Source organism: Anarhichas minor, unplaced genomic scaffold, assembly GCF_050575085.1.
Source record: "Anarhichas minor isolate MPS153535 unplaced genomic scaffold, ASM5057508v1 ptg000086l, whole genome shotgun sequence".
Classification (NCBI taxonomy): domain Eukaryota; kingdom Metazoa; phylum Chordata; class Actinopteri; order Perciformes; family Anarhichadidae; genus Anarhichas; species Anarhichas minor.
In genome coordinates this window covers 74,087-99,942 of record NW_027466532.1, presented here as the reverse complement: position 1 = coordinate 99,942, position 25,856 = coordinate 74,087, and the positions used below count along the sequence as shown (strand labels likewise).

General features: G+C 41.1%; 1 protein-coding gene across 1 annotated transcript; it reads right to left on the bottom strand.

Annotated features, from left to right (window-relative positions):
* Positions 1–8,227: 8,227 nt before the first annotated feature.
* LOC142938493 (solute carrier family 2, facilitated glucose transporter member 1-like) lies at positions 8,228–18,162 on the bottom strand. Its single transcript, XM_076081704.1, has 10 exons — positions 18,145–18,162; positions 15,479–15,571; positions 13,227–13,387; positions 12,904–13,144; positions 11,576–11,738; positions 11,161–11,348; positions 9,030–9,134; positions 8,830–8,931; positions 8,539–8,742; positions 8,228–8,434 (listed from the first exon to the last, which is right to left on the bottom strand). The coding sequence occupies exons 1-10, from the start codon at positions 18,160–18,162 to the stop codon at positions 8,228–8,230; spliced, it is 1,482 nt and encodes a 493-aa protein (XP_075937819.1).
* Between the last annotated feature and the right edge of the window lie 7,694 nt (positions 18,163–25,856).

The following is a 25,856-nucleotide window of genomic DNA, read 5'->3' as shown; positions in this document are numbered from 1 at the left end:
GTCCGCATTCTCAGCAATAAGTCAGACACGTTCCCGGTGGGTGTTGGCCTCCGCCAGGGCTGCCCTTTGTCACCGGTCCTGTTCGTGATTTTCATGGACAGGAGAACGTCAGTTTCGGGGGTCTCGGGATCGCCTCTCTGCTATTTGCAGATGATGTGGTCCTGTTAGCCTCCTCGGATCGTGACCTCCAGCATTTACTGGGGCGGTTTGCAGCCGAGTGTGAAGCGGCGGGGATGAGAGTTAGCACCTCCAAATCTGAGGCCATGGTTCTCTGCCGGAAACCGGTGGATTGCTCCCTCCAGGTGGGGACGGAGTGCCTACCTCAAGCGAAGGAGTTCAAGTATCTCGGGGTCTTGTTCACGAGTGAGGGTAAGATGGAGCGGGAGATCGACAGACGGATCGGTGCAGCTGCAGCAGTAAAGCAGGCTCTGCACCGGACCGTCTTGGTGAAGAGGGAGCTGAGCCGGAAGGCAAAGCTCTCAATTTACCACTCGGTCTACGTTCCTACCCTCACCTATGGTCACGAACTCTGGGTCGTGACCGAAAGGACAAGGTCACGGCTACAAGCGGCCGAAATGAGTTTCCTCCGTAGGGTGGCCGGGCTCAGCCTTAGAGATAGGGTAAGGAGCTCGGTCATCAGGAGGGAGCTTGGAGTCGAGCCGCTACTCCTTCGCATCGAAAGGAGTCAGCTGAGGTGGTTCGGGCATCTAATTAGGATGCCTCCTGGACGCCTCCCACTGGAGGTTTTCCAGGCACGTCCAACTGGGATCCCACGCCTCGGGATCCCCCAGAATGAGCTGGAACATGTTGCCGGTGAGAGGGAGGTCTGGGTCGGCCTGCTTGACCTGCTGCCACCGCGACCCGACCCCGGATAAGCGGTGGAAAATGGATGGATGGATGGATCCATTTTATCTTGTGTTAACCTTTAAATACTGTTCAAATCCGAACACAACACAACAGCAAGTGTTCGGAGTGTCCGGCCGGGTCAGGTAACGTTACGTGTTCAGCTAAGGCTTTACGGTCGACATCTCTCAGCTAGACTTCTTTGAAACTATAACGCATTTGTTATAACGTTACTGAAAATGTTTTGTCAATATGCATTTTATCTTGTGTTAACCCGTTAACCCTTGCATACGGTTCAAATGCTGATGCTCGAGTACGGGCCGGGTCCGGTAAGATAACGTTAACGTTATCTAGCGTCTCTAAATATAACCTCTTAAATCAGTATTACGAATGCCAAATATTCTTTGCATCCAAAAACAGTCCCTCATTAATCAATAGATAACCAACTATTAGCCAGTGTTCCAGAGACAGTATTTTTGAGGGTTTAAATTCGTTCTTTTAATAATTTACGTGCTGTCATAAACACCTGCTTGCTCAGGTGTTTATTATCCATCTAACGTTATATTATTAAAGACAAGAGAATGTATGAACTACAAAGACTTCTGTCAGCGTGTTTTTTGTCTCCGTTGCTGTGGTTATGACGGGAATATGGAATAATAGAAGATCCATATTTCTGATGTCTTATTCTTAGTTTTGCCATGAGTAAGAACATGAAACATATCCAAAGGGAAGCTGAACAGTTGATCAAATATCAGAGGAATCAGTCAGTGTTGTAGGCTCAGGAGTTATGAGATATGATATATGAGTTAACGTTATAAGAACTCTCCCTCGGAGATCTCTAATCTAATCTGTAATCAGGGATGTAATCAGCAGTTGTCATCCTGCTCTGACACTTCCTCCTCTTCCTCCCTGGGTGCTAAAAGGATATCAATGGTCTGTTGTACGTTCATTGTTATATTAGTAATGTATTATTATAATATAACTATCTAATATTATAATAATAATATTTTGTTGTTGTGGTTTTACTCTACAAGTGTATTTCAGCTACATTTGAACTTACCGCCTTTATATGTCAACTTTTCAACAGGAGGATGCCTGCAGTCCAAACCCCCTTCCTGGCTTCGAAAGGTTGGAAAAGTTTGGCTCTGCTCTGCTGGAGGTTAGCCTGACAGAGGACAAGCTGACTCTCACCGCTGAGCAGAGGAACACGGTCCTTGAAGCTTGGAATGCAGTGGAGGAGCACGACAAGCAGCCGCAGCAGTTCAACCAGCTGTATAGAACACACTGGGGCATCACCCTCTGCTGCCACACACAGAGGGACCATCTTGTTGATGCTGCTGTGATCCAGAGGCTGAAAATGGCTAAGCGATACGCACCAGCTCAACAAGACATCAGTGCTCAACAGGCCCACGTACACGCTGGTGAAACTGCTGTGGTCTCACCTCAAGGGTCTCGCAGCAGTCCTGAGAAGAGCACCATCTAGAAGGCCTACGAGAGAATCCAGCACCGGATTCTGGTGGAGGATCCAATCCTCTGCAAAGCAGGCATTCCTCTCCCTAAAATAAACATTAAGACAGTACGGGACTTCATACATCGTCAAGAGCGCCTTCTTAACCTGCATGTCACTAAACAGTCCTTCACTGTCACAAAAAACACCTCCATCTCATCTGCTGACCTCCCTCCAGCACCACACCAGCCGGCAGTCCTCCCTCCACCACTCTACTCTCTGATGGAGTATGTGCCCACACCCAGCACGGCAGGGACTAAAGTGTTGAAGAGAAGGACGGACATAATCATGCCACTCTCCCGGCCTCACCCACCACTGCCACTTGTGCTACCGGCAGTTAGAAACACCTCTGCCACCTCTACCATCAGCAGATCTGTGCCCTCCCTCTCTGCATCCACAGCAACCGCTGAGACTGCTGGCCCCTCCACACGGCCATACTGCCTGCTCCTCCTCCTACATCAGTCCCTACTACTCTGCCCACAATGTCTGCTCCTCATGAGTTAAGCCCACCGTCCTGGGCCAGAGCTACGCAGTACAAGCTAAAGAGTCTGGAACAGCCCTCTGCAGTAGGAGTGAAGGTGTCACGAGTGCAGAATCTCCCTGTCTGTACATGCTGTGGCCAACCGACCAAGGGACAAAAAGTACAACAGAAAGGCTTTCTGCCCTGTAAAAATGATGTCAACATCAAAAGGTCTGGACAACACAGTGTACGACAGCTACGAACACTTCACTTCTGTTGTGGACAAGGTGGAGCGATGAGTTGTAGACACCCTGTATATATCTGTAAATACTCATGCATTGTAAATAGTTTAGATCTTCATGTACATACTCGTGCACATTGTAAATAGTTTAGATCTTCATGTACATATTGTAGTCTTCTATTTTATGACGGCACTGTTTTTTCTGATTGTTCTCCATTTCATGCACTGTATTCAATAAAGTGTTAAGTGTTACAGTAACATCGAGTTGTGGAATATCAATTAATGAATGCAACAACAGGGGTGCGTTTGTTTTCATCAACAGGGACACGGATATATAGAGTTCCAGATTACTTGCATGTCAGTGCACATGCCTATATTACAATGATATCAGATCATTTTGCAATAGAAACATTAAACAGCCTCAGAAAATATAAAACTACTTCTAATTAGCCTCCCAGGTGTCATAAGGGAATTTAAAAAGACAGTGACAAACAGCATTCTCTCACATGTACAATTTTGATTTGGAATAAGATGCATTTTATTGAAAAAAGACCTGAATAAATGACATGAATTATGTAGCATTATGTAGACACAAATGTACTTGAGATTCTCTATTTATAGCGTCATTCTATTATAGCTTCAACAGGTATCACAATAAATAGCTAATTACAATCTGAAATGGACAATTTTACACACATGGAATCAATCCAGATGATGACAACAGTGTGTGCAACATCTACTTTGAAAGGAGGTGAGGCGTGTTCTAGACTCCTCCTGTGGACTCCTTCATATTCCACACGTGGGCATCTTGTGTGCATATTTTTCTCTCCTGTAAACACAAAGAAAGTCTTAAAGATCTTTACGTATGAAGGGACACGTCTAGCAGCTGGTGGACCAATGTGCAGATTTCTGTTTCCAGATCTTGTGTATTGTGGTACATGTATGACAATAATCATGAAAGAAGTCATTGTGATACACAAACTAACATGTGCTTGGAGTAAATAGTGGTACATGATTCTGCTGCTGATACCACAGTTTGACAACATCAGGGAGCAAATATCCATTCTACATTTATTGATGCCACCAATATAAATTGACCACTTGATGGGGACATTACACATTATTCAATTAACGCAGACTTTACGCAGGCTTTGACCGCTGGGGGCGCAAATGTTTCACTTTCGCACAGTAGACTGTCGGCCAATAACGTTTCGGGAGATTGCACTACAGTCTACTGTGCGAAAGTGAAACATTTGCGCCCCCAGCGGTCAAAGCCTGCGTAAAGTCTGCGTTAATTGAAGAATGTGTAATGTCGCCATCAAGTGGTCAATTTATATCAGTGGAATCAATAAATGTAGAATGGATATTTGCTCCCTCAAGTTGTCAAATTGTGGTATCAGCAGCAGTGTACCACTATTTACTCCAAGCACATGTTAGTTTGTGTATCACAATGACTTCTTTCATGATTATTTTCAGCTGCTAGACGTGTCCCTTCATACCTAAAGATCTTTAAGACTTTCTTTGTGTTTATAGGAGAGAGCGTCAACAGAGTCCCCACCACAGCATTTGGTAAGTGAAACTGCTTTTGTTTTCTTTACATCTGCAGTGTGTTAATTTTGCCTATCGTGTCGTTTATGGATATTGTTCCCTGATGTAAATAATATTTTAATGGCCCTTGCTCTTTAGTGTGAGTATTGCTGGATTGTTTTGTCATGCTTTGTTGTGAATAAATGTGACTGGTTCTTGTGATTTCGCTCTTGTCATTGTGTTAATTACATCGATTTTGACCATATGCATTGTCCGTTAATTACGAAGCATACCATCCTGCGTGGGTTTAGGGTCCGGATAAATGAATCAGTTTGGGCTGTTTTCTTTTACAAACAAGAATTATGGTCTGGAGAAATGGGGATTGTGTGGCGATTGCTTAGCCTTGTTTGAATCAGTAGGGAACAGCTGCCTAAACGCTGCGGGGAGAATGTAGCGTGAGTTTGTGCGTGTTGTTTAGCATAGCCTCGCAGAACATACGTGCCGCAGCTGTGTTTTGTTTTGCTTCCGGGGTCAGACGCTGACCCGAAAACTAAACAGACAGACCGGTGTCTCCACCGAAAACATTATATTTACCACAATTTAAGCTTCTGCATTTTCCAAATGCACTAGAATTATTGTTCGGTTTGTAAGCCTCGTACCGAACGGTTTAATACGAATACGTGATGTTACACCCCTAGGAACAAATAACCGTAGCTGTGGCGCCATCATGAGGTTATTAGACAGCAGTGAAGGTCCAGGTATAAAATGCACGGCCCGCCACTGCATCCAACTACCCTCACCCTACAGTGTTCACTGAATTATTATAGAAGGTGGTTGTCATCATTAGCGGAAAAAAAATCAAATGTGACTTCTGTTTGTTATATCCTATATTTTCTAAAACACTGTTCAGTTTATCTGTAGAACACAACCCTTTCATCATGTACAAATCACAGCACAGTTCATTCATTCTGTAAAAAAACAAAGTCCTGCTGTAATGTCTCTCAGACACAATGTGTTGACTGGAATGCAGCAGCTTTACAATCCATCTATATAAATGTATAAATCTTCCTATGGATTGCTATATGTTAATGATCTGTGTGAAGAAATTGTTTTATTGCGACAGCAAGCCTTTTGAATACAGCTCAGAAAAATAGAACATACATAGAATTTCAGTTATCTTTAGATATCCATTGGTATGAATGCGACGTTACATAGGAATACAGTAAATATATAAATGTAACTGTGAATATATTATGTAAATGTCAGAGGGACACTGACTTCAGTAAGTTAATTAATTATACAGTACATATACAAAGGCTACAATATACAGTATGAGTTTCTCACTCTAGATTCAGATATTATGAAGCCATTTACTCCAGTAAAAAATATGTTCATTGATGAAAACAATAAAGATAAAACAAAAACAATTGACATAGTAAAGAAAATAATGAAATTTTAGCTTAATTTTGAGTTTGTAACGTTTGTTTAGCTGAAACAAAACAAATTGTATAAGTGGTGTGGTTGGGTACAAACAGAGATGGGCAGTATTTCTATTACTTGTATTTGAAATATGTATTTCAATTACTTTTGAGTATTTTGTAATTTGTATTTGATAGGGCCGATAAAAATCGAACGTAATTTGTAACAAAATACTTTAGAGTGGAGTAATTTTGTATTTAAAATACTCAAAATACTTTCTCCACGAATCAAAAAACAGTTCATGAGTTCAGTCTTCAGATCTTCAAGTTCGACGGATTGTCTGTCAAGGTAAATATTTTAGTGTGACAGACAGGGGCGTCGTTAGGCCTATTTTTGAGGCCTAACGAAGGCCTAACGAAGGGCTGAAGCCCCCCTAAAATGTTCTTCAGCCCCCCCAAATAATTTGGCATTATTGGATTTAAAAAAAAAGAAGAAAAAAAAGAAAAAATTATTTTGGTGATGTCATTAAATTAAACTATTGTTTCTCACATGGACAAGTTATTTATAACTCTAACATGCTACATATGTGTGTGCGTTCTGGTTTGTATGTTTTCTCCCCCTTCAAATTACAATCCAACAGCCATCATCATACTTAACGATATAAAGTTGACACTGTCAGGTCCATTCTCCATCCATTGTGTGCGGTCCCTTTAAGAATTAGGATTTGGGAGTGACGCGGATATGAAAGCTAGTTTATCTGTCTTTCCTTTACAAGCAGGAAAATTATTTCTCTCTCTTTATTTGAGAAAGGTTCATATTTGTGTTGTCAAATTTCACTATGACCCTGAAATTCTGTCTCTTGTGTTATCATATACTGAATGCAAGCAAAACTACAGAGCAAAATCACACTCTTTCTGATTGAACCAATCTATGAACTGTCTGAAACAATGGATATCCACGGCCCCAAATGGGCCCCAAAACAAATTGGGGGCAAACATGCTGCTGCCCCCCCTTTCTTTGAATCCTAGAAACGCCCCTGGTGACAGATGTCAACTAGCTTGATGTATAATGTATGTCTGGGTCTGGCTACATAGCCTATTGTATACACATGGTGATGGCTATAATATCAAGCTAGCGATCGATGCTAACATGCTAATGACGCTAGCATGCTGTCTAGGCTAGTGCATAGCCAGTGTTTAGCAAGTTAACTTATCAGTCGAGTAACTAGCTATAGGAAGAGGGAGATTGGGAGCTTGTATGTTCATGATAACTTTATCAAGAGACGTCTGAGCATCTAATCTTGCACTGTATTACAAGTTATGCTGTATCTTCTCAATGTGAATGTCATAATGCCATATCAATTACTGGCAGATAATATAGTTCACAGTTAGCCAGGCTATGACAGTAGATGTCCATTTGTTAAAAAAAAAAACATTAAATATCCAATATATTTTATTTAAAAGGCATATTATGAAAGTATTCTTAGTTTTATTATTTCATACATTCTACAGTTCGCCAGGTGGACAACATGTCTCAGCAAGATGACGTTCAAGAAGGACCATCAACAAGCACAGATGTGCTTAGTTACACTGACATTCTGTGACTGTTCTTCCTTTTTGTGGGGTTCACCACAAAAGAGCTTTGTGTACATTATAGAGCCCAAACCTGAACGCTCTGCTATACCAAATTGTGAGAAAATGGAAAATCCAGAAAAAAGTATTTCCTATATTTTAAATACAAAATACATGTATTGTATTTTGTTACATTTTCTGGCACCAGTATTTTGTATTTTATTTTGATACATTTATTTGAGGGGTATTTTGTATCAAAATACATTTTGATGTATTTTTGCCCATCTCTGGCAAAGAGGCTCACGGGTGCATAGTGATGCAGAAATGTGTCAGCAGGAGTCTTAACCCAGCTTGTTTTTTCTGCTGCAGCACATCCCGGCCTCCCACTCACTTCATTTACTCACTCAATTCATTTTAAATGTGATGCCATTCTTGCCAGCATGGCAAGTGCTGAAAACAGACTTCCTACAGACTGAGCCTATAGTAACCAGTGATGTCGTCAGTCAGGTCATCATCTTTATTACCATCTGTATGAAGACTAAAGCTCTAATGTAACGACCCTAGCATTAGTTTATGGGAAATTTCAAACACGATAGCACTGTCCTAAAAGTGTAACAGGTAACTTTGCTGCATGCCAGTGTGTGAATGTACAGCAGCTTTCAAAGGTCGGGGTCGTCCCCCCTGAGGGTGTTGAACTCTTCAGGGGCCGAGTACTTGTCAGCACCCTGACCAGCTGACTGGCGGAATCCTGCTGCAATCTCATCGAAGGTAAGGCCCTTAGTCTCTGGAACCTTGAAGTAGGTGAAGGTGAAGAAGCCGAGCAGCAGGACCGTGAAGATGATGAAGACGTATGGGCCACAGAGTTGCTGCCGGACATCAAAGGCATAACATCATTTCTTTTGAATTATGAGCACAAGCTAAAGTTATGGACTGAAGATAAATTTAATCATTTGAATAGAAGCTGTCTTACCTCAACATACGGGAAGCCCATCCCCACTAAGAAGTTGGCTGACCAATTGGAGAAACCAGCAACGGCAAAGGCAGCAGGTCGGGGCCCCTGGCTGAAGAGCTCGGCCACAATGAACCAGGGGATGGGGCCGGGGCCAATCTCAAAAAAGGCTACAAAACTGAAAATGGCCACAATGCTGACATAGGACATCCATCTGACCTGGTCCTGAGGAACGCAGAACACCACACAGTCTATCGCTCACTTTATTTCAAAAGCCTAATGGATTAAGTCAAGATGATTTCAAACACTTACCAACAGCGCCATGGCAACGGTTAGAAAAACTGCTGAAACAGCCATTCCCATCAAACCAGTGAGCTGAAGGGGTCTTCTGCCCACACGCTCCACCACAAACAACTGCACAGAAGGAGGGAATGTATCTTATTACTACATGAAGGTATAAAGTCCTAGAGGTAAACATGTGAGGCTGTGTTGGTTTGGGGTTTATAACTTACAGAAACCACAGTGAAGGCAGTGTTGACCACTCCTGCACCAATGGTTGCATAGACCGGCTGGGACACACCTGCCCGCTCAAAGATCCCAGTGGAGTAGTAAAACACCTGAACATGATGACATTACACAGGAACAGTTACTCTACATTTGCTACACAATCCTTCTCAGTATGCTCTTCAGCTGTTTCTAGCCAACTGTTTAACACCTCCTCATGTCTACCTATGCAAGGAGGCCTATCTATCAGATGCTTTTGCATTATGAAATGTGCTATATAAATAAATGTGCCTTGTCTTGTCTAGTGCACACCTCTTTGTAGCGTTTGTTGCACATATCCTTATTTTGATGTTTTATAAAAGCTCCGATGTACTGTATGTAAAGTACCATCAGTGTATCTACAAAATATGTGTACTCACATCAGTGGATCCGTTCACAGCAGCAGGCAGAACATAATGTCTGAGCTCAAATGAGATGAGCAAAGCATCATCAGCCTGTGCTTACTGGTTTCAAAATCAAAAGTAGAGATCTTCACACCTTCACTTTGTTCACTTTGCACTACACATCTTTGCCGACTTGGGCTACCTTATTATGTCATTTCATTTTCATCTTCTGTTTTTCAGTCATAAAGAAATGGGAAATGAGAAGCAACATTTTAGGTGAGACTGAAAATCATAGGCAACATTAAAGGAACAGTGTGTGACATTTAGGGGGATCTCATTTGTATCTACATATACAGTACGTCGTCTTCACGGAGCCATGTTCCTACAGTAGCCCAGAGCGAACAAACCAAACTTGCTTTTGATAGGGCGCTTTGTGGTTTCACAATTTTGCCTTGGCCACTGTAGTTTGTGATAGAGAATTTTCCCTGTGCTACTACATTTCTACTGTGATTTAGTTTATGTGCCTTACTCACTACAAAACTATATATGTGACATATGATTGTTACCTAGGAGAGTGGTAACAGGACCATATGGGGTATCTTGGGCTTTTGCTTTGATAAGAGGAAGTAACCAAATGGGGGGGGGGTGCAGTTCAACCAGAGAATGTTGAGGTGTGAAGATTCTCAGAGATAGGCAAGAGTAATAAAGACACGTCTTTGTTTGACAAGGCTCAGAAGAGGAAGGGGGTGACTGGAGGGGTCAATGCGGAGCTTGTAACTGCTTTGTATTGTGATAATGTAAATACCTGATGTTCCCCCACCCTGTGTGCTGAGATGCTTATAAGCAAGCGAGACACTGGATTCTTGGCTCATCCTCTGCAGACTGAACTGCAGTCAGTATGACGGTGAAGCCTTCTCTGGCCAGAGAATAAATACTTTAAAGACAAACTTCTTTCCTCAATGTTTCTTGTTTCAGTATTCAGTATTATAGGACTCACTCGGTGCTATTGAATTGTTTTTTTCCACCACAAGTTCTCCTACACACTTGGCACACAGCAGAAGTTGCAGTTGGTTGCAATCTGTTACATCACCACTGGATGTCACCAGATCCTACACACTGCACCTTTAAGGATTCATGTGTTGGACTGATCTAACCACCACATACTCAAAAGTCTGCTGTTGCTCAAGGGATAGCCAGCACCACATGAAAACTTCAGAAGATGTAAAGTGTCTCTGTATAGCATATTAAAATGATTACGTTTTTTTGCTTATTAAGATTTAAGGACCAAAAATGTTTAGCAAAAGTATTGAAATTGTGGATAACCTTGTTCATTAGCGTTCTGATAATCAGAGAACAATACTGTTATATTTATTTTTTAAGAAGATATGTGTCTATAGGAGGAGTGGTCGTCCAATATGGGTCAACTTTGAGGGCCTGTGTTTAATCAAGCCCCGTTCTAATAATCTCTCCTATAGGTTAACATGTTGGAAAAAAATAGTTAAAACTTGAAAGGGGTGAGGTCAGAAAGTGATTTTTCACATAATGCCACGTACAGGTACTGCATGTACCTGGTGAAAGGGCAGTGAAGGTGTAGCACTGGGTTAAATATTCCTCCTGAGGAAGAGAGGAAGAGGAATCTACTATACGACCTATCAATTTATATTCTTCCTTGGGATGGTACAGTCACTAACTTGTCCCTCATTTGATCATAGCATTTGGCAGACCTCATCGGCTCCTCTTTGGTCCTTTGACTTACAGCGTTGATTCCAGACAGCTGCTGCGAGAGCTGCATCATGATGGCCACAAAGATAGGCTGGCGGTATATGGGGGAGCGGAACAGCTCGGGGATGGTCACCGTCTTCTCCCTCATCATCTGCTGGCTCTCCTCTTTCATCTCCTGCATGTCCTCAGTTACCTCGTCAGTGCCCCGCAGCTTCACCAAGACTGGAAGACAGCGGCTCAAGTTACATGTAAGTCAGCTTGGAGGGGGACTCATTAAGCTGCCACACACTGAAGGTGCAGGATGTGGCAGGATATGCATGGTCTAATGATGAAGTATTACCAACCTTTCTTTCTGACAGCCAAGCTCATTTCACTACAGTAGCTTGTAGAAAAGCATTGATGACTTGTGTTTGCGTGTGTGCGTGTGCGTGTGCGTGTGTGTTTCTCACTGCTGCGGGCTTTGCTCTCCTCATTGCAGTTGATGAGCAGGTATCGGGGGCTCTCAGGGCAGAGGGGCAGCAGGACACACTGCAGCACAGCCGGCAGCAGAGTGAAAGCCAGTAGGAGGGGCCACAGGAAGGCATTCCCCAAGATGGATTCAGTCCCAAAGATCTGCACAGCACACGCGACACTTTGCTTTCACATATTTTATATTAGTACATTGAGTATTAGCATGTGTAACATGAATGTATTTCATGATTTATTGTGTTTCAATGCACACACAAATATGTATCATATATAGATGTATTCAAAAATCCACATACAAAGAATAATGTTCACAACTGTATTTTTGATGCACACATAAATATATAAACCCACAAACATATAAAGTATTTGCAGTTTTTATCAAAAACATATTTGGATGTTGTTACATTTATACACTGTTGAACCTGCATTGCCTGTCATGTGTGAACTTCCATGCATTTGTGTGTGTGTGTGTGTGTGTTTTCTTTTTTGACTCCCCTGCCACAATTTCATTCACTTTTTTTTTTTTTTTTCAAAAGGTAATTATTGGAGATTGGAGGGTATGACTTAATGTGACCACATAGCCGTTACATCTGCACAGTCTGGAAGTTTGAATTAGAACACGAGAAGAGAACGAACGCTCCGAGCTCAACCTCAACCTCAACCTTATTTCGGTTTGTTAGAGAGGCGGGACTCACATGTTGAGACCGCTGTGTGAGGATTAATGTGTTTACTCCGACTATCAGCATTATCACATTGGCACAATGACAATGTGGTGGCTCGGCCCTACTGACATTAATACCTTAATCTCATTATGACTGGATTATTGTGTGCATGTCGACATCTATAGTCAACATCCCTAAGTTTACTAAGATGCTACTTACTGTACTGTTGGGGCCTCAGCTGCAGAGAAGCAGGTCTTTATGTCTCTAACAGACTCAAAATGTCCTCCATTTTAACTGTTGATAACCTGTAATGCACCTTTCCCCAGAACTAACTGTATCAACAACAGAGTCATGTCAAAGTCACTATTGTGCTGAAAACACTTTCTCTCTTTCATACTGGTGGTTTATGACTGTGGATATGTACATTATATCGAAGATAATTCTTCTCCTCATCAATGTTTTTTATCCAGCTTTTATTTCTCCTGTCGGCTAATATTCAAGACTCCATTCTTTGAATACCAGCTATGGCAGCCTGAACATTCACATTTGAAGGTGTTGGGGTTTTTTCGTGTGTAAAGGCCCTAAAGCTATTGGAGATGGGAAATGAAGAGGCAGTCATAGTTCAAGAGTTGCAGTAAGGATCTCACCTGTGCCATGAGAATACCGATCACTACACCAAGTTGATGCAGAGTTCCTAATGCGCCACGCAGAGATGTGGGTGAGATTTCTTCAACATACATGGGCACAAAGCCGGTGCTGAGGCCGGAGTAGAGACCCACTATGAAACGTCCAATGATGAGCATCTCAAAGGAAGCGGCCAGCTTGGAGAAGCCCATAAACGCAGCAGCAATAAAGACGAGCACGTTGGCCATGAGCATGGAGTTCTTCCTTTAGAGAAAATAAGAGTTGTTTGTCATTTCAAGGGGCAGGTGATATTAATAAAGTGTTATGGCCATAGGAAGAGTCTTACCTGCCGAAGCGGTTGACGAAGAGGCCGACAGAGAAAGAGCCGAACATTCCTCCCACAGAGAAGATGGCCACAGAGAGCGACCACAGACCTGTTAAAGTACCTTGAGAGATGGGCTCTGAAAATCTGCTGCTCCACGTCTCATTGTAGAAACTTTCAATAATCTAGAACATAAAACAACACACATTCTGACTCAATTTGTCGGATCAATAAAGACAGACTGAACCTGCTTGTCTCAGCTTTTGTTGCGTGGCTCTCAACAATGTCGGTCAGTCACTTGGTCCACCACTTATTGACTTCAGGGATCCCCTAAGTTTTCCTGGAGCACCATCATCACGTTTATATTTTTTGTTCAGACTGATATGTCTCAAGAACTATGGGATGGATTACAGACATTCATGGTCCCCAGAGGATGAACTATTCTAACTTTGTTGATCTTATTCCTTTTCCTCCAGCTCCACCTACAAGTCAAATTTATAACAGTCTCCTAGTTTGCGTGAGTAAAAGACTAAATACACCAAGCATCAGCACTACTTTGCAAATGTTTTCCAAACAAAGATGGTTAATATTATACCTGCTAAAAACTGCCATGTAAACATTTTATTGTGAGCATATTAGCATAGCATTTAGCTCAAAGCTCTGCTGTGCCAAAGTACAGCCTCACGGAGCCACTAATAACAGCTGTAGACTCTTAGTTGTTCCTTGTCCAGATGGAAGATATACAAATACAGATTGCATGTTAATACAAGGTGTAAGTAGGGGTCTTACATGCTGTCATCCCTAACTTCACTTCCAAATATCACATCCCAGTATACAACCATACACTACTGAATCAAATGGGACCAACCACTTCTTGACCCATTAGCTAAACCCATTTCCCCCCTTTTAGGTCTTACTTTAATACTGATGCAGTGTTCAGGACAACTGTTCTAAGTCAATGTGCATGGTAGCATACATATTATTCACAATAAAATGTCTTATAGGAAATTAGTTGGAGGAACATCAACCCACTATGCATCATTATACTTTGTAAATTTTCCCCATTGGGTCTTTCACATTATTGTCATAATAACCTTAAAGGGTCACATGACCTTAGGTAGCCCCCCTGTAAGCACAAGTTCATTAACTTGCCTGGTAACCTTGAGCTCCTTAATCCTTAATGCCTCCAACAAACGCATCTCATTAACCTGTTCCCTGTCTTTTCCAATATCTGTCAAAGCACCTTCGGAGGCAACTGACCGACATAAGTTTACCCTGTTTTTCACTGGGCTATATAAATAAAGTGTGCATTTATCTTGCCTAAATAAAAAGTGTCTGTGGAACCACACAAGAATCTAAAGTTCTAGATGGATCTTTTCAGTCAAGGTGAACTAAATCGAGACGGCTCTGATGGAGGCGTGGAGAGGTGCTCCAACATGACAGGAAAGCTCACATAGATCATTGGTTTGTTGCTTAATTGAACTGTTTGTGACGGTCTAATCAGTGGCTAAGCATGTAATGCAAAGCTAAGCAATTTAAGTCACTTTTTGTCAAATTCTTTGCTTCGTGTTACCTAGGTAAGTTATACCAACTCCATCTCAACAAAACTAGCTAGCTTGCAAGCTTAACAAAGCTAGATAGCTTCTAGCAAGCGAATCAACATGTATTGATGCTAATAAAGTAAAAACATCCTCAGCCTACACAAGATAGCCATTGCCCAGTGTGAATATGAATAAAGCTCATCTTGGTTTGTTGTCTTCTGTCATTTTGGAGTGTTGGTTAAGTAAGTACGGTACATGGATGTACCGTACTTGATGTACTGTTTATCAGACCACAAATGAGACAAGAGCTAGCATTAGCTCGTTCACCCCATTTCACTCCCTATCTTTGGCAGACTACTTCACCGGAGCTCCCGTCTGCTCTCCTTCTGGCAAAGTAGTCTACCAGCAAGGAGGAGTGAACAGTACCGTAATAACCAACTAAGAAGAAGTAAGAGTGGGCGTTCTTTTACCCCATGAGCCAATCAAAGCGGTCGCGGCTGCAATCAGAATCAACTGGACTAAATTAGTTCCCTAAATAAATGCTGGGTGAAGGCAGTGAATGTATCACATGGATTCAGCTTCCACCAAAACACCTTGAGTATTATGAGTACATGTTGTTGTATGGCACTGCCACTTCCCACCGTCATTATTCTCACACATTTGTTTGTATTCTTTCTATTTATTTTCCTTTTTCCTTCCTTCTATTTCACTCACACAACTACAGTAAATACTCACATTCTGAGGAGCGTTGATGACACCAGTGTTGTAGCCAAACTGGAGAGAGCCAATCACAGCTGTCCCCGCAGCCATCATCAGCTGGGGTGTCACCTGTTGTTATGACACAGAAACACAGATAAAGGTCTGCATTTACCAGACAACTCGCACACGTGGTAGAGGTCTTAAAGTTTAAATTCTTCTGTTTAAACAAGACTATTTCACTTTCTTACAGTACGGTTTGCAGAAGCAAAGACACCCCACAGCAATTTAACAGGCTTGATTTGAAAAATGTTTAATGTTATAAAGCTACACAGTTTCTGTTCTATGTACTGTTCTTCTAATCAATATGAAGAAAGCAGAGACCAAAATTGATACTGTTTTAAGATGTGTCCAATTCATATTAACATAAGGTTTTAGAAGTGTTTGAATTGTGACATAACTCTTCACTACTAGAGTTCTACTTTTGGCACAAAACTGAGATTTCATTCAATGTCAGCCGTTGATAGTGGAGGGTAAACCAGAGTGTAAAACATTCTAATTATATTTGTAAAGTGTAAATATGTTTGATTCTCTAGCTCTGCTCTAAGTACATATGGTGATGTTTCCTATAATATTTTCTGTATGTGTTATATAGTCTTTGTATGATATCTGTGGAGAGGAGTGTCAGTGGACCTGCTGTGGCAGGAAGATTTGAAAAGGAGTTTGAAAGCCTATATTAATCTTCAGCAGGAACGTAATACTAACCCGTAAAACAAACAAAGCACTGTATAGTTGTGATGAACCTGCAAAACATCACTACAAAACTACTAGCACATTGTGGCCCTTCCCATGCATCCAGTATCAAAAACAGCGCTCAGAGTAGATTGAAATCTGCTGCCCTATGTAAGCAACCACCAGCAGTAATCTACAACTAAACTCAAATGATCAATTAGACCCATGCTGAGTGGATTGGATTGAGAGAGAGGTTAAAGCAGGTGAATGTTACACAGTTAGCTCACTTATCAACATGGTGATCAGTGTTCTGTTGGACTGTTGGAGAGAAGAATGAAAACATGCACACAGATACTGTCTTCCAATTCCACACTAGGCACCAAAGCACACTAAGCATGTTTTGTGATGTATTCACACTGAACAGACAGAAACTTAAGACCAAACGGAATATTGTTTTACTTAAAAGAGCAGTAGAACAATTTAAGTACTACACTTAAGTCCAATTTTGACATACTTGTGTCAGTATTTCCATCCTACGTTACTTTATACTTCTACTTCACAACATTTCAGTGGGAAGTATGTTACTTTTTACTCCTCTATATTTATTTGAGGTATATTTTTACCAGTCCTCTTGTTGTACTGTTACATTGAATTACACAACTGAACATAAAGTAAGCTACTCCACCGGGATAACTTACAAGTGCTACAATCTGATATTAACGTATCAGTAATAAGTAATGCAACCATTTATCACTGACGGCTGCTATCTTCTGCATTATAAGTACTTTTACTTTTTATAACTTACTTTAAAGCTGCTATATTTGAAATCCAGAGTATTAATGTAGCAGCAGACATGTAAAGATATAGTGGAGTAATATCCACCTGAGCAGAGAATGAAGTCACTCTCTGGGTACATCCCAAGTCTCTTTTTTTTTATTTCCTCACTCCTCGATCCTTGCTTCTTCTGCTCCTCCATATTGACGGCCGTCCAAAGCTCTTCTTTCTTATTTTCTTGGATCTCGGAGGAGCCATGAGCGATGAAAAAACGCAAGTGAGGGAAATGTGGACACAATTAAGATACTTGGGATGTACCCTCTGTGTGTGTGTTGTTGTCCAAGCTTCACTGTGGTTTGTTGACATAGCCGGGCAGGTCCTCATGCCTTTTTGTACATGTTAGTGCATGTGAGTCCCAGTGTGTGGCCCCCACTGGCTAGCTAATGGTCAGTGGACGTTACTCTGCACTGCGCTCACACTGCGGTTACAACTGATAATGCCGTCCTAACCCGCGGCGTCATCATGGGTACACACTGTTAGCTCTGTCACCACTGCTGCCATTGTTTGCACTGTTAGCAAAGTCAGCACTGTTAGCTGACAGCTGCCGGCTCAGCCGTCACCATGTTGAGAGCCATGTGGAGGCAATCTCACTTACTTTGAATTTGGAATATAGCGCCTTTAAGTATATTTTGCTGATAATACTTCCTTACTTAAGTACATTTTCAAATGGGATTATACTTGTAATGTAGTACTTTTAGACTAAGATATTGCTACTTTCATGAAAATAATAAGGATGATTTTTTCTATCACCACTGCAAAGGTATGCAGACTAAAAACATTTCATTTTACAGTGTGCAGTTGGTGGTCACTATTGTCCCACAATGCAGTGCATGCATAAAGGAAATGGAAGTGCTGCTCACAGCTGCAAAAGGCTAATTGCAGGTGGAGGTGAGACAGAACCAGAAATATGTATTCTTGTGTGTGTGCGTGTTCTGCAGTGGGCTATTTTCAGATATTGTTATCAGAGCTACCTTATTCCCTCACTAGGACTTTATATATACTATGGGTGCTGCTGTTACCTGCCACACACAACTTAAGAAAGTGGAGGATCACCATTGTCAGCACCCTTTTCATGCCTCTTTACACAACTAGTCAGTTTACAACATTGTCATGTAGCCCACTGATGACGCAGCAGTTACCTGGCCGCTGCACTCCATCCTGGCTGCTTGGATCACTCACAAAGTCCACACTTAGAAATATCCGGATCGATAATCCGTCAGGTCAGTATATATTCTACTTTCTACTAAAACAAGTCGTCATAATGCTGTCCGCAATATCATTTAGTCCAACATCGATGTAAACAAATCTTTGTCAGTTCTGCCTCCATTCACCTGCTGCCGTAAGCAGCTTAATGACGTCAGCACTAAGTGGATCTTATGGAGCTGCCGTGCCTCCAGAGAAGTAGGACAACCACTGTGCTTATTGGCTGAGAGGAAATCACAGCAAGATAAACAGATGTATAATCAGAGTATATTAACAGATTCATAATCTTAAAGTAAAAGAGAATATTTAATTAATAAATTTCTCAGTCAATATATCACATTCATATACTGTATATATATATATATATACTGTATATATATATATATATATATATATATATATATATATATATATATATATATATATATATATACTGTATATATATATATATATATATATACTGTATATATATATATATATATATATATATATATATGAGAGAGAGAGAGAGAGAGAGAGAGAGAGAGAGAGAGAGAGAGAGACAGACAGACAGACAGACAGTTTATTGGAATCAATGTATTGGTTATTTTATATGTCCTTTAGCAGCACCTAGTGGCGATTGTGAATAGCTGAACTGAACAGGAAGTCAGCGAAGAGTAAATAGTCAGAGTAACAGGAAGTGATGTTCAAGAAGTGCCGTGTGCTCATGGACGGCTCACAAACAAAGAGGACGGCTCACGTGTGTTCAGCCTCTCATATTAAATGTACTCAGAAACATTAAGGGTTAAAGATGGAACAAAAAATAAACATGAAATCAGAAGATATTTATTTATTTATTCATCAAATATTTGATTTTGTCATTGAAGCCGTTTTGACAACAACGAGTAAATAGATTATATGAAGTTAGATCTCATCTTGTGAGGAAAGAGTCTGGAATACTTTCAAATCAGGGAGTACAAAGTATAAAATAAATACACACAATTATACATCATATTTTTTGTCGTTTTCATGGTAACATGATATGTTGCAGCAAAGTGCTGTCCCATTCCTATTTACACCATCTCAAGCCCTCACAGTCTCTCACACTCACCCACTTAGGTGACGTCAGTAAGTCCTTGAGGGTTCAGGGTTTGAGGGTTTAGGGGGGACATTGGGATTTGGCCATTGGGTACTTCCCAAGTCTCTTAACTACGAGCGCCCCCCATTTGGGGGGCAGAGCGAGACGGTTTAGCGAAGAGTGTGTCATAAAATGCACTTTTCAGAAACGAATATAATGAATGCTACACACATGCAATATACCGTTTTAACGAAGAAAGTATGGGTAACAACGTCATGTAAGCCATTTTATACACTGCAAACACAATTATACATGAACTAGTATCATATCTGGACGATATCTAGAAGATTTACCACAATTTTGGCCAAAAACCGACGAACTATGGTCTCTGTATGGATCTCTAGACACGAAGCAGGGATCGCACATGGCGGATGAACACATGTAGGAGGGGCGTTATGGGTATACATGCCAACATCAGCCACATGTCACAAGAAAAAAAATGGGTAAAAAAACTTACGTTTTGACGGTTGTGGCGATAAAAAACGGATATATTCCAGCCGATTTCGGCGCTGCTGTGTACTCCATGTTGTCCTGCATGCCTGTGAGTGAGATCAATGCGCTGGCGGAATGAATGACAAAATGGCAGACGATTCTGTGAGGTGGAGCAATCCATGTAGAGAGGGGGGTTCGCCCTGCATTTTGCGATTTTTAGTCAGTAAACAGACCCGGATACGATCAAACACCCCCGCATGGCTCCCGTTGGACTATCCCGCATCTAAAAAGGTCTCACACAAGCAAATCGGCCAAGCACAGGCCTTACCAGGGTCACATAGACACACATTATGAGCCATTTATTGTTATGAATGACAGATATGACACATCATAACTGCTCAAAATTATTCCAAATGGTGTCAAACTGCTTTATTAGGATTATTGAACACTCTTAGTGATAAGAAAAGTGAATATATAGTTAATATTTACTTATATAGTATATAAAATTATAATATAGCAATGCAACTACTGGTTCCAAAAATCTAAATTTTGCTTGCCTCAGACCATTTATGCTGGCCTGCTTCACTCAATCGAAGTAAAATATGTTGTGGGGACATGTAAAACGTGTTGTGCTATGTCTGTGGCGTATTTTTAGGCTTCAATCTGCATTATTTTTAAAATAATGTTCAATACAAGTGCTTTTTTTCAGGCAAACCTGGAACTTTTTCAACTTGAGCTGTGCCATAAGTGTATCAGTTATTAACCAGTAACCATATACACAATATTTACGCAATTCAACACATCTCACAAGTGTTACCTGTATAAACCATCAAAATTATTAAAATAGACCTTGTAGTTCGAGCTGTGGACTCTCTTGAGTATGGGTATGCAATTTTCGAGCAGAGGCCTAAAAATAGGGCTAGTAGTTAAAAAGGTTAATTAATTGCATCCCCGTTTCCCTCACTTGGGTCCTTTCCTTGCGTCTTAGTCCCTCCCACCAGGGATGCATGGAGGAAACCATGCAAGGAGAGAGGAACGAGGAAATATGTTTTAAGATACACGAGACGTCCTTTCCTCAGTTGCGTCACGTGAAGCGACGTCTGTTTCTGATGACGGTGGCTGATGATCACAGCTGGATCAGCTGTCAGTCGGCTTTAACAGCTGGAGAGACTTTTGATAAGTTTGTGTCTGTTCACATGATCACTGTACTTAATAATAGTAACTAATAATACTAATAACTAATAAAGACACACAGTAATCACCACTGTAGAGGTGTTTCTCTCTGTCGTCAAAACTGTGTCCTGTGTTCTGTTTATAAGCTCAGGATCGATTTCTACCGGCGGAATGCGATCGTCTTATTTATGAATTATTTGCGTCTGTACGTTTTGAAATTGTGACTGTGGCATAATTATTAAATAACCCAGAATATGATTATTGTTTCTCTTAAATGGTAAAACTCATCAAACACTCAGGAATGATGTTCCTCTCTCCTTGCATGGTTTCCTCCATGCATCCCTGGTGGGAGGGACTAAGACGCAAGACCCAAGTGAGGGAAACGGGGATGCAATTAAGAGACTTGAGAAGTATCCATTGAGTGAGCATCTCAGCGTTCAATCCGTATAATCCTGTGCCTTGAACTCCACAAAATCTGCTTCATCCTTTTTCCTAAAAGTTGTTTTAGGAAAACGTAGTTTTCAGCTATACAGCCAGCTTGACAATATATTTCCCAGCACCGTATCCTCCAAGGAACACAGGTTGTTGTATTTGGCAAGGTTTAATGGTGGAAAATATGTAATATTTTTGTAAAACTGAAAAAGAGCACAAACAATACAAAAAGTAAGTGCCTTTGTAAGTACTTAATAATATCTAGTAGATATTATTAAGTACTTACAAAGGCACCTAGATTACAAAGGTACTTAGATGACACCAAAAATTCAGTTCAGTCGATATTAATTCATTGTAAAGTTATATAATCTCACCTCACTATTAAACCTTACAATTCATACACAAACAGTCTGAGGACAAAGTCAGTTGTCAGTGAAAAACAAAGTCGGACCGTTACATATTCAGCACCATAGACAGAACTACACATCACTTCTGAAGGTTCAGTTTTCATAGCAGCTCTTTTCTGATGTTTCTGACTTCAGACTGATCTCGTGTTGCTGCTGTGCACACAGGTCCTCTGGGAAGATAACCTATAGCTTTGTCATAACTCTTTCTTTAATTATTGTTTGATATTGATGAGTTTCACATTGGATTTACTAGTAGGAAGGCGCTTTATTTTAGTATTTGTCGCTGTTAATTGATGGGGGTTCTGAATTAATGTTGCCATATTGTGAATTGGGGCTGCACAGTGGTGTAGTGGCTAGTGAGAGGGGCCTGAGTGGAGTTTGCATGTTGTCCCCGTGTCAGCATGGGTTCTCTCTGGGTTTTCCCACCGGCTACCCCTCACCGTCCAGAGACATGCAGCCTAGGTTAATTAGTGACTCTGAATTGCCCGTAGGTGGGAATGTGGTTATCTGTCTCTATGTGTTATAGTATGACTATCCAGGGTGTACCCTGCCTTTGCCTGATGACAGCTGGGATCGGACACAAAAAAAGGTCAAAATCAACCAGTGCTTCTCTACTACAATACTGCCTGTCAATAAGTTTGTGGTCATTTTGATGAAACACAACTTTATTAAGGAATATGTGCCATGTCAGCATAACAAAAACTAAAATAACTCAATGCTTAAAACAACATTTTGATAGAAAACCCCACCAGAAGACAAGCCCAGTAAAGTAGCTAAAATAAATTCTTCAACATATTTGCAATTAACAAAATTACCAAAATTCAATATACAAGTTGTTGAGCTACTGGAGCATCTATTTGCTTACTCCAGCCTTGTCTATATAGTTGCTGACAAGTAACAAGTAACAAGTTGTGCATTGTTCACAGTGTCCAGTAGGTTTCCCTGTCCTGAAAAATGTGTCCTCCTCCTTTTCAGAAATTCAGCCATTGTCTTACAGTATATTCCAGAAACTATTTTGCTTGTAGGAGACTGGTACGTGTCCATTAAAATGTTTGAGGAAAAAAGTTACAAAGGACCTTCTAGCAACATATAAGGGAATATGTAAGTATCTATGGGGATCTTTAGATGGAAATTTAACGGCAACATTATTAAGTGGTTTTTATGCAGACACAAGCTGTTTAGCTGCTCCACAGTGTTCACTCTGTTATTGTCTGATTGCTGAGAACTAAAAACAATGGAGGAAAGAAGCTAAAAAGCTCTGAAGAGCTGAGGGGAACTGCAGAGTCCATGCAAATTTTCTGTGTTTGTCATGATGACTGACCCCTTTCACATTACACAGTCATTTTATTAGGTAATAAAATGTTGTGCTTGCTCTGATAAAAACAAACCTGCAACCATGGAACAGAAAGAGGACCAATTTGTGATCAGAACCCATCAGCTCTCCATGGTGTAGTTAAAGCTGTTGAATGTAAACGGTCTACGTCAACATTAACGTCCATCAAAAATAATTTTGTTTTTTTCTTCAAGAAGAATAGAGTGTGATGACATTGTTAGTTTTGGAAAGTTCTGGCTTCAGTATGAATTTCGACTGGAGTCATTCAGGATTTGGGGCCTGTGTTATTTTAAACAGTTGAAACACTGTGATTATACTAGAGAACATTAAACATTGCTGAATTATTTCATATTTTACCATGATTTATTCACTCCAGTGGTCACTCCATGCTCAGCCAAGTTAGCGGCCCCTGACTTAATCCAACATCACTATGCAATGGTTCTAAATCTCTGTTGGCCTCCTGCTAATCCTCTGAGCACAGTAGCTACATATATCCACTCAGTGGAGTCAGTGGAGACGGTCTCACTGATGCCAACATGCTTGACATGTGACCTGATGTTGTGGCCAATCATTTACACAAGTTATGCAGCATGGTGTCTTTATCCTAAATATGCTGGACCTTATAAAATTGTTTTTTACAATTTGCATGTGAATCTGTTTGTATGTGTGCCTGAAATATTAAAACTAACGGGGTAAATAGAATGCCAAGTTTGCTTATGTTTCGAGCATTTCTAGCCTCTCAAAAACACCTTAATTTTTTATGGACCCCTGCAATACTAGCATTGACCATCAGAGGTCCACAGCCACCAGGTTGAGAAACATGGCTGTACCTACCGGAGAGAGACGCTGCATGTCAACCGATGAAAAATGTCCACATTACGAACAAACTTTGTTCACTGTTACTGACTGCTAAAAATGGTGTTGAAGGTTTGGCCTATTTAACAAGACCATCTATTGGAGGAGGATAGTGGTATAGGCCCATGCTTTCTGTTTTGTTTTGTGTTTCGGAAACAAAATAAACTGTGTAAATAAAGATGATGATGATGCACATCAGGGGGAATTTGCAAGGGACAGGAGAGGGATTCTCCAAAATCACTGCGATTCATCAACTTCAAAACAATTACATTTATTAAAGCATTTCTATAGTTATTAAAAGATTTCTGAAAAGTTTTACATCTGTTCACTCTATTATGGGATGACACAGGAGAGAGAACTGCACATAATAACATTTTTGTCTTGCTTTTTTAGCCAAGCTAGCTGCATGGATCTATGGCAATGTTGGTCAGTTGGTCCACTACTCTGGACAAGACAAAAATATCTTAATATTATGAGACATTCATTTTTTACATTCATGGTCCCCAGAGGAGGAATCCTTAAGACTTTGACGAGCCCCTGACATTTCCTCTAACACCACCATGAGGTGACATTTGTGGCTTTAAGAGAACTATTGAAAGAGCTAAAACACATTTTCCTTGTAGAAAAGTCTTCAGTGCCATTCTTTGTTCTTCCTTCAATGAAGAAATACTCTCCAGTCCTGATAGAACTGATGCTTTTGCTGCATCTACGCCAGAGGTAGCCAACACGGTGCCCGCACGCAAGGCTTGTTCTAAAAATAGCACTAGTCACCATGGAGCTCCCTCTAAAATTTTTAGTTGCTGTTCATTTTTAATCAAAAATGCTTGCATTATTGTAGATTTTAAAATGACAATATTTGTCGTAAGAGAGAGTTGGGTACCCAGAGGCGCACGGCGGACAGCCAGGAAGAGGCTGCCGTACCGCACTAGGTTTTCAGGTTCCGAATGGCGGGCGCTTCCGTTGGCGCCGGACGCACCCCGTCGTCAGGTCCGTCAGTCCTCGGAACAGGCCACAACTCTTGGGTGGCGGAGGTAGAGGCGAGGCAACGCAATCCGACTGAAAAGGCCCAGACTAGAGGTTTGAACGCGGGTGGCTGAAGATACTCGCGCGCCTCGGAGAGTTGGATCTATAGACAAGAATTTTTACTAGTTTCTTCGTGGAGAAAAAGGTACCATTAGAAATGGTGTCGGTGACAACAAACGGGGCTCCCGCCATGATGGGCCGGCATGCAGGCTTCATTGCGCAATGTAAAGGTGACCTAGACTTCCCGAAATGTCTACATTGCCACTGCATCATTCACCAGCAGGCGCTATGTGCAAAAGTAACCGGCTTTGATCATGTGATGACTCCTGTCGTGAAGATCATAAATGGCATCCGATCCAAAGCCAAACAACACAGGATATTCATAACTGATCATTTGTATGAACATGGGACAGAGTTGATTTGTTGATCACGATTTGTTCAAAAATGTTACAAGTGGTTCAATATATCTGTTTCCTACCATCATTGTTGTGGAAATCATTGTTAATAATTATTGTGAGGAATAATTAACATTGACATGTGATCAGACAGTGTCTTCACACATATTATTATTATTAAAAGGTGATCTGTGCAACTTTGTTATTCAGGAAGTTTGTATCAAACAAGTAGCCCTTCGTACTACTCGGTACCCTTGAAGTAGCTCTCTGTTTCAAAAAGGTTGGTGACCCCTGATCTACGCTAACCTCTTCAGGAGCCGCCATTGTTGTTTAGAACAAACTCTCCTCTCCGTGTCGTCACACACACCCAAGCCTCGCCCTTAGTAGCTCCTCACAGGACTCTGATTGGTCCTTGCTCTGGTTTACGGGACACAAACACATTACTTGAATCCTGACTAGATGGAGCACGAGAATCCAGCTG

Coding starts and splice junctions, on each gene's coding strand:
- LOC142938493 (XM_076081704.1), bottom strand. Junction 11,739..12,903: donor TCGGTATTCTCATGGCACAG/GTGAGATCCTTA, acceptor TGTGCTGTGCAG/ATCTTTGGGACTGAATCCAT. Junction 9,135..11,160: donor AGCTGTCTGGAATCAACGCT/GTAAGTCAAAGG, acceptor CATCATGTTCAG/GTGTTTTACTACTCCACTGG.